Source organism: Pithys albifrons, chromosome 6 (genome assembly GCF_047495875.1).
Source record: "Pithys albifrons albifrons isolate INPA30051 chromosome 6, PitAlb_v1, whole genome shotgun sequence".
NCBI lineage: Eukaryota > Metazoa > Chordata > Aves > Passeriformes > Thamnophilidae > Pithys > Pithys albifrons.
In genome coordinates this window covers 10,739,291-10,752,045 of record NC_092463.1, presented here as the reverse complement: position 1 = coordinate 10,752,045, position 12,755 = coordinate 10,739,291, and the positions used below count along the sequence as shown (strand labels likewise).

General features: G+C 46.0%; 1 protein-coding gene and 1 non-coding gene across 2 annotated transcripts; both read left to right on the top strand.

Moving 5' to 3' along the window:
• The first annotated feature begins 1,986 nt into the window (after positions 1-1,986).
• On the top strand, positions 1,987-9,491 carry EIF5 (eukaryotic translation initiation factor 5). Its single transcript, XM_071557455.1, has 12 exons — positions 1,987-2,064; positions 2,233-2,423; positions 4,468-4,747; positions 4,986-5,067; positions 5,293-5,465; positions 5,763-5,874; positions 6,538-6,677; positions 7,185-7,343; positions 7,542-7,703; positions 7,932-8,096; positions 8,298-8,432; positions 9,092-9,491. Exons 3-12 carry the CDS (start codon positions 4,676-4,678, stop codon positions 9,182-9,184), a joined length of 1,293 nt encoding a protein of 430 aa, XP_071413556.1. The 5' UTR covers positions 1,987-2,064; positions 2,233-2,423; positions 4,468-4,675; the 3' UTR covers positions 9,185-9,491.
• Positions 6,213-6,336, top strand: LOC139673774 (small nucleolar RNA SNORA28). The gene has a single exon (XR_011698200.1). It is a non-coding gene; the product is annotated as a small nucleolar RNA SNORA28 (small nucleolar RNA).
• Positions 9,492-12,755: the final 3,264 nt, after the last annotated feature.

Here is a 12,755-nt window from a genome sequence, read left to right as displayed (position 1 = left end):
CTTTATGCTATTAATGCTAACTGTTCAGACTTATTCATTATGTAAAATAGCACCAAAACCAGGGTCTCTTTTCCTGTTAGCAGCTCACTAAAAGTGGTGTTGGCAGCAGTATGCTTGAACACTCATAATTTATTACCCCCCTAGGTGTTGTAAAATGGAGCCAAAGCCAGATAGGAGGCATTTAACAAGTTATATGTGCTGCATATTTTCACAGCAAAGGATTTCCTGCTGTGCTTTTCTTGCCTCCCACTTTTTATTACTTTTTTCCTCCTTGTGGTAATATTTCGGAGATGCTTCAATATTTTGCCCTAACACACTCTCTCATGTTTCAAAAAATTGTTGCTGTGTATTTATCAAGAAGATAAATAACATATCCTGAAGAATTTTCTAACTTTTCCCAATGCAGATAGTGAAGTCCAAGACAAACTCGCATGATGGACTCTCCATCCCTGGAAGTGTTCAAGGCCAGGCTGGATGGGGCTTTAAGCAACCTGGCCTAGTAGAAGGTGTCCCTGCCTAAGGAGGGCGGATGGAACAAGATGATCCTTAAGGTCTCTTTCAAACCAAACCACTGTATGATGCTTTACAGGACGGTGCCCTGGCTACAAAGGCCAGCTATTCCGAATATATTCCATGAAAGGAGATAGGTAGGGAAGCAGCTGCCATCACGTAGGAAGGTCTTGCTAGAAAGCACTGAGATGTGTGCATTTATCTCCCGTTGATCCAGCTGAAAGAACAAGATCTTGTATTATTGATGCTACTGGAAGCATCCAGAATGATAGCCCAGCTTCTGTGATTTCTATTTATCAGTCACCTTCATATCTGAATGCAGTTTTTTTGCCTATCAGAACAAAAACATTCACAATTAACTTGAACAGGAGGGATGTTTCCTTTTACCATGGCAATGTGATATCAAACTCAGCCAGGAAACCTGTGCTTCAAAACTAACTTCAGGCAGGAGAAGATTTAGTGTATAACATTATGTAATATCACTACTAGTTTTATTGTCGCCCCCTCTCTTTTCCCCTCTACACCCACAGAGCCATCAAGATTTACATTATTCAGTAAGAGGAACAGTTCTGCTGGGGAGTGTTTACAGAAGTAAGAGAGCTGGTTCACCACTCAATTCATCAGAAAAAAGTTCTTTGCTACTTGAATGTTATTGACATTCTAAAATACCCCAAATATGTTGCTCCTGTGATACTGCAAGAGTGAAGATGGAAGATGGGAAAGGATAACCGGAATCAAAGGACCTAAGTTTTCTGCTTTTTATGTGAATATAAATCCAAATACGCATTTCACTCAGTGTCCCAATTCAGCTACGCAGGGCTAGCAATACTTTGTATTAAGAATAGAGTACGGGCATATGACAATTGTGTCATCCTTTCTGAGGCAGCCCAGGCACACAGAGCCACCCATCGCTGAGTCTTTATGACACCGAAGTTAAATAACAGGGTCCTTCCCGCACCCTGAAAGCCGGATGCACAGGAAAAACGCCACTTATTCAACAATTCAATTGCTTTTCATCATTTGTAATATAGTTACAGTGATGTCAAAGCATTCGGTCACTGCCCTGCAGGCAGTCGGTCGCATCTCCGGCAGGGAGAGCAGCTCTGACGGGCGGCCGAGGCCGGGAAGTCTCTCGGCTCATGGGGCAGTGCGGTGGGGCTGGAGGAAGCCTCAGCACCCTGGAGCCCCCTGGGCTCCCTCAGCCCCTCTGAGCCCCCGGAGCCCCCTCATTCCCCGCAGTGGCCCCGCGCCCTGACAGCCCGCGCAGGGCCCGCCCCGCCCCGGCCAGGGCGCTCTCGCGAGATCGGCCGCGGTAGACGCGATGTCCTTTGGGGCACTGGCAGGGGGGAGCGCGGAGGGGGCGGGAGGTGAAGCCAGGGCTGCCTTGATTGATAGCGATCTCCGCCAATAGAAGATGGGAGCGGCGAGGTCCCAGCCAATAGCTGCGCTCCGAGGCGAGAGGCGAGCCAATGGTGGCGCCGGGGGGCGGGGCGCGCCGCTGGCTGATTGATCCCAGCTCTGGCGTTGTTCAGTCGGAGCGAGAACATTCTAGAGGTGAGTACGGGGCAGCCATTGCCGGGTCCCGTCCGCCGCCCCCTCCTGCCTCAGCTGCGCGCCGCCCGCCGCCTCTCCCTCTCCCCCTTCCCTCTTCTCCCCCCTCCTCCTCCCTCTCCCTCACAGGTGCCGTCGCTAACGATGCCCCTGATTGTGTCTTGCCCGCAGATTGCCCGGCGCCGCTCTCGCTGCTGATACCGCCAGCCCCAGGACGCCGGGACCCGGAGGCTGCGGCGTCCGCCTCCGTCTCCCTTCGTCTGGATATAAGCGCCTCCTCGGCCCTGTTCTCCTCGCACAATCGGCTTCGTCGCAGCCCGGGGCGAGCAGCGTTGGGTTTATGTCTTTATTGGACGAAAACGGTGAGTGTTAGCACTGGGGTAGGGCGGACGACGGCAGCGGGGTGAGGTGGTGGTGGTGGGAGGTCTTTGGGCCGGGCTGGGGCCTCGGGCTGTCGGTAAACGGTGGGTGATGGGAGAGCATTTTGTGTAACGACGCGTCCGGGACCTTGACGGGAGGGGGGGAGAGAAACAGCGTTGGAGGAAACAATAAAAAAACCCCCATAAAACAAAAAAAAACCCCAGCCCACACCTAAAAGCTCTAGAGCTTCAGTTACTGGGTTTTGGTTTGTTTTTTTTTTTTTAGAGGGGGCAGCGGGGGTGTTGTGAAAGTTATTCAGGTTTTGCTTGTTTTATTTTAAATTATTATTTATTTCCGTGCCGCCGCCATGCGACGAGACAAGATGGCGGCGGCGGGGCCGCGCCTCCCGCGCTGTGCGGGGGGGGGGAGAGGGGGGGGCAGTGGCGCAGTTCCCGCCCCGCGCGGGGGGGGGGGCTCGCCCCGGGGGGACCCTCGGGGGTCGGCCCGGGAGGGGCAGGGGGGGCTCGGCTGTTCGGCGCCTGCGCGGCCCGGGGTGACACCCCCACGCACATACTCCCACCCCCCCCCAATGGCTCCCAGCGCTGACTCAGTGCTTAATTGCTGCATTTATGACTCATCACGAGCGGGGCGGGGACGCAGCGCTGTGCGGCAGGGAGTGGGTTCTGCCTTCCCGCTCTTTCCTCCGTGCGCGGCGTATGGGGGGGTGGTGCTTGGGATGAGGTGTCCCAGGGACCAGGAGAGGGAGCTTCAGTCTGCGGCAAACAAAAGCTGTGGTCTGGAAGGGGAGGGGAAGTGCCGCGCTCGTTCTGGGAGCTCAGTCACCGACATAGCTGCTTCTGCGAATGCGTGGTCAGACTGCGCGGTGGCTCTTTTCAGACATCCCTGGGGAAAGAAATGTGTTCGAAACGGAGTCCGCGGTGTACTTTTTGCTGAGGAAGGGTAAAATTGCGTCTGGGCTAATGTAGAACATTAAGGTGTATAGAAATCTATCCGCTTCTCAGTAAAGAAGTTGTAAGCCTGACTGGAGGGACTCGGATCATGTTGCATCATAGCTGGGTTCTTACGCATAAATACTGAGAAGGCTGTTTCAATGTGTCAGCGCTTCTGCCATTAATGGTAACAACACGATGACGTGTCAGAATAGCCATGCTCTGTAGTCAAGCTTGCTTGTGTAGTCAACCAGTTGTGGTTTAAGTTCCCTTAGATCTGATTATAGGGGCACATGTTAATTTAAATATGTAAATGCTGCTTAAGGCAACGTTAATAATAGGATTCATTCCTCCTCCCCCTTCCTCCCCCTTTCCCAAGAAAAAAAATCAACTGGAAAAGCTGCTGCACTGCTTTGTACCTCTGCATTGCTAGGCTTTCTACAGTGAAGCAACTTCTATCAGACTTTATCAAGCTTATTGTTAAGTCAGAACTCAACAGAAACTGTTATGAGAATCCATAACTGAGAGGGAGAATTGCGTAGTTTTCTGCTCTTTTCCACTCCAATCCCAAAACTGGTAAGACATGAAAAAACTATTGGGCTACAGATTGCTGCTGCTTCATCTTACTCATATTTCTCAACATTTTTATAGATTTCAGCTTGTGCGATAGGTTGAAGCTATACTGTGGAATTTGAAAGTGATTTCCAGATCTTTCTCCCGATTTCCTCTGCCCTGCAGTCTGAAACATACCACGTGACCCTTATGGTGCAAGAGTAGTTGGTCTCCATAATAAATGAAGCAGTGTGCCCTTCCTTACTGATTCCAGAACTCCTTCAGGAGTTAATTGTACAGAGAATAGTCTTAAGCTCTTAAGTAGTTTTTGGATAGTAGGAGAGGATGGAAAGCTTTGTAGTAAAGTTAAGGAAAAGTTCCTTAGGAGTGCAATCCAAGGCTGCTAGTCTCAGTTCCATAGGTTGAAGAAAGAGCATAAAGAATGCTCCACCCCAAATATAATCCCTTATATAGCTTTGTGGGAAGACTGGATTGATGGACATGAAGGTATAATGAATTTTTGTTCTGTTTATAACCCCTGCAGAGCTGTTGCGCAGCCACTGGTACCTGTATTGGGGACACATAGCGTACAAGCAAGAACCTTACAGCCTCAGTGGCGAAAATTTTTTCATGTCAGAGACCGAGAACTCTTGCAGTCGTTTATGTCATCCCGTCTTCTCCAGACAGAAGATACCAAAAAACTGCAATCAAAGATCTCTTCATCTTATTGATAAAGCTACTAATAAGGCAAAATGTCTGTCAACGTCAACCGCAGTGTTTCAGATCAGTTCTATCGCTACAAAATGCCCCGTCTGATTGCCAAGGTAACTAATCTCCTAAGCATTACTGGTAAGCAGGGAGTGTTTCACTCCACTTGCTCCCCCAATAGGAGAAAGAGGGGTGAGGTTATAATAATGTTTGGCCACTCAGAAGGTGGGCAGGGTGTCTACTCCTTTCTGTCCAGACTAAGAAGACACAAATTCGGGTGTTGTTAAATTGGGAATACACACTGGAGTTGGCTGTTACAGTCACTTGACTTAAAACACTCTCTGTTTTCTTTAGGTGGAGGGCAAAGGAAATGGAATAAAGACGGTTATAGTCAACATGGTTGACGTTGCAAAGGCGCTTAATCGGCCTCCAACGTGTAAGTAGTGTGGAGTGACTCAGCATTTTTTAATGCTTTTAATGTTTGAAGTGGTACTGTTACATAGCTAGTAAAGCATTAATACCATTCTTTGAACATTTGTCATAAAGAAATGTGATTATCTCAGGAGGAAATAGTGAACAGAAAGAAACAATAGCAAATTTACTTGCTGTTAAAAATCACACGTAAGATACGAGGGAGGTGTTCGCTATGCTTTCTTTACAGATCCTACCAAATTTTTTGGTTGTGAGCTGGGAGCACAGACCCAGTTTGATGTTAAGAATGACCGTTACATTGTCAATGGATCTCATGAGGCGAATAAGCTGCAAGACATGTTGGATGGATTCATTAAAAAATTTGTTCTCTGTCCTGAGTGTGAGAATCCTGAAACTGATCTGGTGAGTGTTCCCTCTCTGTATTAATGGTGGCACTATGGAAGCATCTCATTACATGTTTGTGGAAGTGACGTAAAGTTAAAAGATTACTTGAATGTCAAAAGAAACAACAGTACATGTGCTTGCACCCTTTAGGAAAGTTTATGTCTGTAATAGTTCAAAACTGCTGAGCTAAATTGCAACTTCCAAATGTCCTTTGTCTCAGTCCTGTGGAGATGATAGTGTAAACAGCAGGTTTAGGCTTTAATGAATAATTGTTCTTTAAGTGGGATAGTAATTGAAGATTGTTCTCTCTTGCAGCATGTCAATCCTAAGAAACAAACTATAGGTAACTCTTGCAAAGCCTGTGGCTATCGAGGCATGCTTGACACAAACCATAAACTCTGCACGTTCATTCTCAAAAACCCACCTGGTAAGTGCCTTTTCTTACTTGCTGAGGATAAAGAGAACTTCTGTATGTGTGCAGTTAATGAATTAGACAAACCAATAGCTGACATCTAATTAAAGTGTAAAAAGGCTCCAGCATACTCCTAGAGTATGTCTGGGGATCAGGATGAAGTAGCTCTGTTCCCAGTCTCTTCCTCATCCTGTGTCCTTCCCAAGTAGAGGTCTTTGGGAAGAGCTGGATTTGCCTGTGCAGGACTAAACTTAAGAAGAGGAAAAGTAGTAGGCAGTAGCTCTCATTGCAGTTGTTCCCTTTAGTCAGTGAGAGGTGGAAGAGTAGGAAGTAAAAACAGTAATATTCTGTGCAAGCAACACTCTGTAGTAAGCATCTAGTTGCCTGCTGCAATTTAAGCTTGCTAGAATAGAAAAGTCTAACCTATTCCAGGGGTCTCTGCTCTGTGAGGTCCCCTGTTATATAGACTTGGACAGTGTTGCTGATAAGCAAGACTTTGACTGGAACCAGGGGTTTCTCTGCTGGATGTACATCTGCCCTGAATGCATTTGGGGATGGGGACTGCACAGAACTTGCTGCTCATGAAAGCATCCAAACCCATGTGGGGATTTGGCAGAGGTGCAGGATCTTTGTAGCTTACCCTAGTTCATAGAACAAAACATTAAAATTCACTTGCAGAAAGTGGTGACACTGGTACAGGAAAGAAAGAAAAGGAGAAGAAGAACAGAAAAGGCAAGGACAAAGAGAATGGTTCTGTGTCCAGCAATGAGACACTTCCGCCCCCACCACCAGAGGAGATTACTCCTCCACAGGTTGTGGTAAGTAGAAGGGAAAGTGGGGAGATAAGGGTGTGTGGTGTATTGTTCTGATTTAAGCTTCTGAAATCCCTGGCATTCCCTACTGGTCAGCATTGCAGCAAAAGCTCTTACTATGTCCAGAACTTAACTGTTGGGAGTAGAAGGAGTCCCTGTGTCTCTTTTCTAGCACCTTTATCAGCTCTTCAGTAATGGCATTTATGCTCCTTGCTAAGTGTAAGCCGCATGTCCTTTAGCACTCCTTTTCAGGCACCTGGGTTGTCTTTCATGTACTAGGTAGAGTGGTAAAACTGCACCTCAGGTAACTGTACAGATGGCTATAAACCCATGTCGAGCTTCCATTACTATTTTCCTATGTTTGTGTTTTTTCCATGATCTTTGACTTGCAAATTTTAATGTAAACCATTCTTCAGGTTAATAAAAATGCTCACAAGTCTCTATCATTCCTACCCTCACCTTTTACTAAGCCTGCAGTAACACTGAATCTCTTGTTTTGCTTTTGTGTTTTAGGAGGAGGAGGATGATGATGACTGGGGTGAGGACACAACAGAAGAAGCCCAGAGGCGTAGAATGGATGAAATCAGTGACCATGCAAAGAACCTCACACTTAGTGAAGACTTGGAAAGAACTGTGGAGGAGAGAGTCAACATACTATTTGATTTTGTGAAGGTAACTCCTCTCTGGCTGTTTACTTGATGTAACCACTCAGCTTTAGTGGTATGAAGTGTTGGTAAGGAAGCTAAAAGCAAGGTGCTTAAGCTTCTACCAAACCAGTTTCTGCCAGCAGTGGGAAGAGAAGGGTGCAAAGATCATTGACACAGACCTCAAATGTCATTAAAGTGTTTCTCTCTCTCTGTTTCACTGTAGAAAAAGAAGGAAGAAGGTGTCATTGATACTTCTGACAAGGACATTGTAGCAGAAGCAGAGAGACTGGATGTAAAGGCTATGGGCCCACTAGTTCTCACTGAAGTCCTTTTTGATGAAAAGATTCGTGAACAAATAAGAAAATACAGACGTCACTTCCTTCGTGTAAGCCATCCCTTCTGCACTCACTGTGGCAACTGTTCTGAGTTTTCTGTGGTCATTGCTTGGTACTGTGGGGAAGAAGACTTTCTGTAGTGTTCTGGTGTTTAACTGTTTCTTAACCTGGGGAGGACTGCTGGGAGGGATAGTATGAACTGTTATAAACCTTGCAATTCAAGGTTCAAAAAATTCAAAAAGCTAATGGAATCACTTGTGCTTTTATCACAATTCTAGTTCTGCCACAACAACAAGAAAGCTCAGAGGTACCTTCTCCATGGCTTTGAGTGTGTGGTAGCCATGCATCAGTCTCAGCTTATTTCGAAAATACCACATATTTTGAAGGAAATGTATGATGCAGATCTTCTGGAAGAAGAAGTCATCCTTAGCTGGGCAGAAAAGGTAAAGGGTAGTATGTAATGTACTGTACCAGCTAAGTGTACCTGTCTAGCCTACAGCTTCTGGCTTCTCTTTTCTGGTGTTACAGATTATGCCTCCTTTTGAGGCAGTGGGTGAGGTCAGTTCCAGCTTAGGCTCTTGCAGCGTTTGGGTGTAGTCTGGTGTAAACTGCTTCAGTGTTCAAGTGAAGTCTTTGTCTTTCAGGCCTCAAAGAAATACGTTTCAAAGGAGCTTGCCAAAGAAATCCGTGTCAAAGCAGAACCATTTATTAAATGGCTAAAGGAAGCTGAAGAAGAATCTTCCGGTAATGAAGAAGAGGATGAAGATGAAAACATAGAGGTAGGAAAGGCTTGTTCACTGTTAACAACTCCAAGGTTGTACTGTTCTGCATATTCAAGTCTTAATGACCTTGTCCTTGTGTACTTCAAAATGGCTTATGTGCCGTATTACGGTGCATGTTAGGAACTGGAGAAAGACTCCGTTCCTAGGGCTGTTGTCTAAGCATTCTGCACAGTGTCAGTTGTCTACCTGAGATCACTGTAATAACTGTAAGTGCATCTGGGCAGCCTAAGACTGTCACTGGAATGGTAGTCTCTTGCACAGTAACAGCTCATGTAGTGGAAGGCTGACAGAAGGTATTATGCTTAAAGCTTTGTGTTCTAGATGAGTTAGTGGGGGTGTGTTTGTTACAAAAGCTGATGAAAAAGCAACTGACCATTTTCTTCACAGTTTAGGCCTAGATAAAACCTATTAGTTACACTCCAGGTGGCTGTGGCAGGAACAGGTTTTGTGTGTGGATGGATTGGTGGTTCTCCCAGTACTGTACTGCATACGTCTGTCCTGGGTATGGGAGCTGGCTTTGTGCAGATGCACATGCACAGCTCTCCCTTATAAAGTGGCATGTGGAGTGAGTTGTGGCCATGGACAGGTGTTAAAATTACTCCAGTGCTTTAGCGGTACTAGGTGCTGTAGTAAAAGCAAGTGTTTTGTCTCCACAGGTGGTGTACTCTACAACTGCCAGTGTACCTAAAGTTGAAACTGTGAAGCCTGCGAACAGTAAAGATGACGATATCGATATTGATGCCATTTAAAGTGATGCAACATAGCTTCCAGCATAGTAATGCAAACTTCTCTGCATTTTCTGCCAGAAGTGTGATGTGTATGTGCACAGGCTGAAATGGCTTAACATCCTGCTACTCTTTGTACTCTAAAATGTATCTTTTTACTGTGACTGGTCTTGTGTAACTAAGCCTAATACCAAGGAGTCAGCACGTCAGTGAACTGATCTAGTTTGCAACTGGCATGTTCTATTTCGTTTTTCTAACTTGTGTTGGACACATACTTGGAGCACATTTATACAGTTGTGGAAATAAAGGATTTGGTTTTTGTCAATCTTCATTTGTGACTCAACCCCCTTATTGCATTTCCAAGTAAGTATTTACACAGCTCACTGAAATCTGCAAAGTTGGAGATGCGATGGCAATCCCTTGAATGAAACAGAAAAAAAGCCTTGGCCTGGAGGCTGTTCCATCAGTGGAGATTTGAAACCTGGGCAAGAAGCAGGTGTTGAGTAATCAACAGTGTGTAGCTGCCAGCTTCTTAAAACAGAAGTCAGCTGTCTGCATTCTCATCCTTGCAGGCTACTTTTTTTTAAACAAAGTTCCACTGGTGTTCACTACGTAAGTTGGGTTTTGGTTTGGTGGAGCTTTTTTTCCCTTCCCTGAGGTTTTGAGCAGCTCCACATACAGGACTAGAGCTGTGGAGCTTGTTACTGCTGTGATTGGTGTGCATTGCCACTGAACAGTCAACTGGTGAAGTGTCACCATGGCACAAGCATGTCCTGCTCCAGCCTGATGTGGGGAGGGGATGAGGTCCAGTCTGCAAAACTGACCTGCTTATCTCCAGAATTGTGTGTCCTAAATGCCAATGTTGAGGAATTTGGTTCTTTTGCAAACAATATAAAGAGTAACCTGGTCCATTGAAATGAGGCGTATGACAGATTTTGGCCTATGACTAGACAGGTGGGCGTTTTGTTACTCACAGCTGTCTGCTCTGGAAAATAAAAAGTGGCCAGAGAGTGGGTTTGCTTTCTGTGGTTCTTTCATTAGATTCAATATGAGCAGTTTTGAGAGATCAAGGCCTCAGGGGCCCAGCAAGCTGCTTTTTCTACTCAAACCATTTTAGCAGAACTCAGATGAAGGGAGACATTGTGTTTGGGTGGTTACAGCAGGGGTGGTGGATTCAGCTGCAGGTTCTCCTGTTCTGTGGTGGTGTGTAGGTCTAGGAACTTCCTGTTGTGTGTGGCCCTGGCAGTGAGCTGTCATTTGGCACTAGCATGTGTGGCAAACTGCTAGAAAAGTGGGGTGAAACAGGATTTGAAAGTGCCACAATTTTTAGTTTAGTTACAGGTTTTATTCTTGGCTTTTGTCTAAAAGAAAATTGTTCACCATTGTGTTGAAACTTTGAGAGGTAGTTTTCATGCATGTTGGAAATGGAAGGCACATTACTAACCCCTGTGTGCCCTCAGGAAGACACCTCTTCTCTTGGTGAAGGCACACCCCTCCATGTAACTGCTGGGAGCACACCCTCACATGTGGTTGCCTGCCAGGCTGAGAGGTTGAGATCCTTCAAAAAAATTCCAGCTGAATATAGCATGTCTTACAAAGCTAATGATTCTGCCTGGTACTGCTGTAGAAAACATTGAGCTGAGTTTTAGCCATGTGGTAGCAGGGTGAGTTGGTGATGTGGATATAAAACATCTCAAAAACATCTCAAATTGTGCCTCCACATGTTGCAGTGGGAGGTGAGTGCTTGTATATCAGTCTAGGTTTTTGGGTAGGAGTTTGAGTTGCCTTTGCCTTTCTGAGCAAAGTTCTTGCTTTCGGAGGGAATAACGAGAAGGCTCGCTCTTTGCCAGGAGCTTGTCACAGCTGCCATGTTGGGAAAGGCTGTGGCCCCTTTCCTGGCTGCCCCACAGAGCTCTACAGCATGGGCAGCACCTTTCCCAGCTCTCAGCTCTGAGCTAGTCGGGTCAGCTCAGTTTGGTGGCCAACAGTTGCTCTGTGCCGATGGTCTCCAGGTGCAGATTTGTGCATCCAGGCTGGTGCCATCTCCAAGATGTGACGAGAAGGTTTCTGTCCATTGTGGTATTGGCTGCTCCCAGCTGTGATACAGTGAAGTGCCATTTCAGGAGTGATCAGTCCCATTTTAGAGCTGATTGATTGTAATTGCAGGCTGCCACCAATGAGGATTATCTCTGGGATTTTTCCTTAAGATGTAGAGACTAGGAAAAAAGACCTGTCCATTCCAGTAGGGAAACTAGGAAGTAAATCTATCCAAAAAATGTATTTCATAGGAACTGGTGATGCTGTTACAAAGCTGTGTGATGGTAGATTTGGAGTAGACAGGGTGGGAGTGTGCAGAAAGTGAAAGCGTTCTTGTGTTAGTGGTGCACAGGTGGATCAGATTAAGTGCATTATGAAGTGGTACCCTAATGTCAGACAGTGCAGGCTTCTAAAAGCACCAAGGCTGCCACTATGAAATTCCTGGTGCTGAGTTACACTTCTCAGTCTATTTTCACATCCACATTGGTGTTTCTATCTCAGATCATGAATGGATGATTCCACCAGTTAAGAAAAACTGAGGTTTTGTCTTGTATTTCTTCAGGAAAAGGAAGAAGTCTGACTTAAAAGTTTCCTCAGCTTTTAAAAGTATTGCCACTGCTATGATTAAAAGGAGCAAGTACATCTTCAAAAGGCATCTTGGATTTTAGATACACTCTGCTCCAGGCTTCAAAGAGACTCCTGGCACCTGGACAGGAAACAGTGTTGGGTGATTTCCCTCACTTCGTATTGTACAGTCTGTTTGAAAACCTCAGTGTGAATTCTGCCATTTGGCAGGTGGAGGGTGTAGCGGCAGGTCCATTATCCTTGGCCTTGCAAACCCTCATCTCCCTACAGGAGTCTGCAAGCAGGAGCTTTGCTGTAAGCTCAGCAGCCTTTGGCGGTGGCTCCTTGTCATCCAGCATAAAGGGAGCTGCTCAGCTGACATCTCTGCTTGGGGCAGCATCACAGGCAGATGAAAGGGGCTCAGAGACTTCAATTGGGGTTTCAAACCCTGACTGTTGTGCGCATAAGAAGTTACCAGTTTTATCAGTGAAAGTCTGTAAGTTGTCATTAGGCCAGTGCCTCCCCAGCTGGATGTGGTAGGACACATTATATAAAAGTATGCTCTTTGATCCTGACAGTGTACAGCTCGGGCTTGGAGCAAGGCACTGACTAAAGATGAGCAAAAGTGATTTGAAGGCATTGCAGTAGGCACTGCCTTCACAGAGTGGGAATGTGCTGAATGGTTTTTGTTTCCCCTTGCTATGGTAGTGGCTTCCCCTGCCACTGTAACTGCGCTATCACTTGCACGAGGCTGTCATTGCTCTCTGCTAAGATCTTCCATGTTCCTTGGGTTAAGAGATTTGCCAAAAGATCCAAATTTCCACCCAAGTCAAACAGCTCAGTTGATTTGTTGCTGTCCAGATGTACCATGGAGTTGAGTTGATTTATAACTAATAAATAATGCTTAGCATGTGGGTATATCCCCATTGTGTAAGTTCTGAACCTTGGTGTTTGAAAAGAAGTACTGCTGAAAAGTAGTTCATGTAGCAATCTG

Bases quoted from the DNA above. Each gene is read 5' to 3' on its own strand.
- EIF5 (XM_071557455.1), top strand. From the start codon at position 4,676: ATGTCTGTCAACGTCAACCGCAGTGTTTCAGATCAGTTCTATCGCTAC. The intron at 7,344-7,541 runs GTAACTCCTCTC...GTTTCACTGTAG, and splicing joins TACTATTTGATTTTGTGAAG to AAAAAGAAGGAAGAAGGTGT. The intron at 7,704-7,931 runs GTAAGCCATCCC...TCACAATTCTAG, and splicing joins ACAGACGTCACTTCCTTCGT to TTCTGCCACAACAACAAGAA.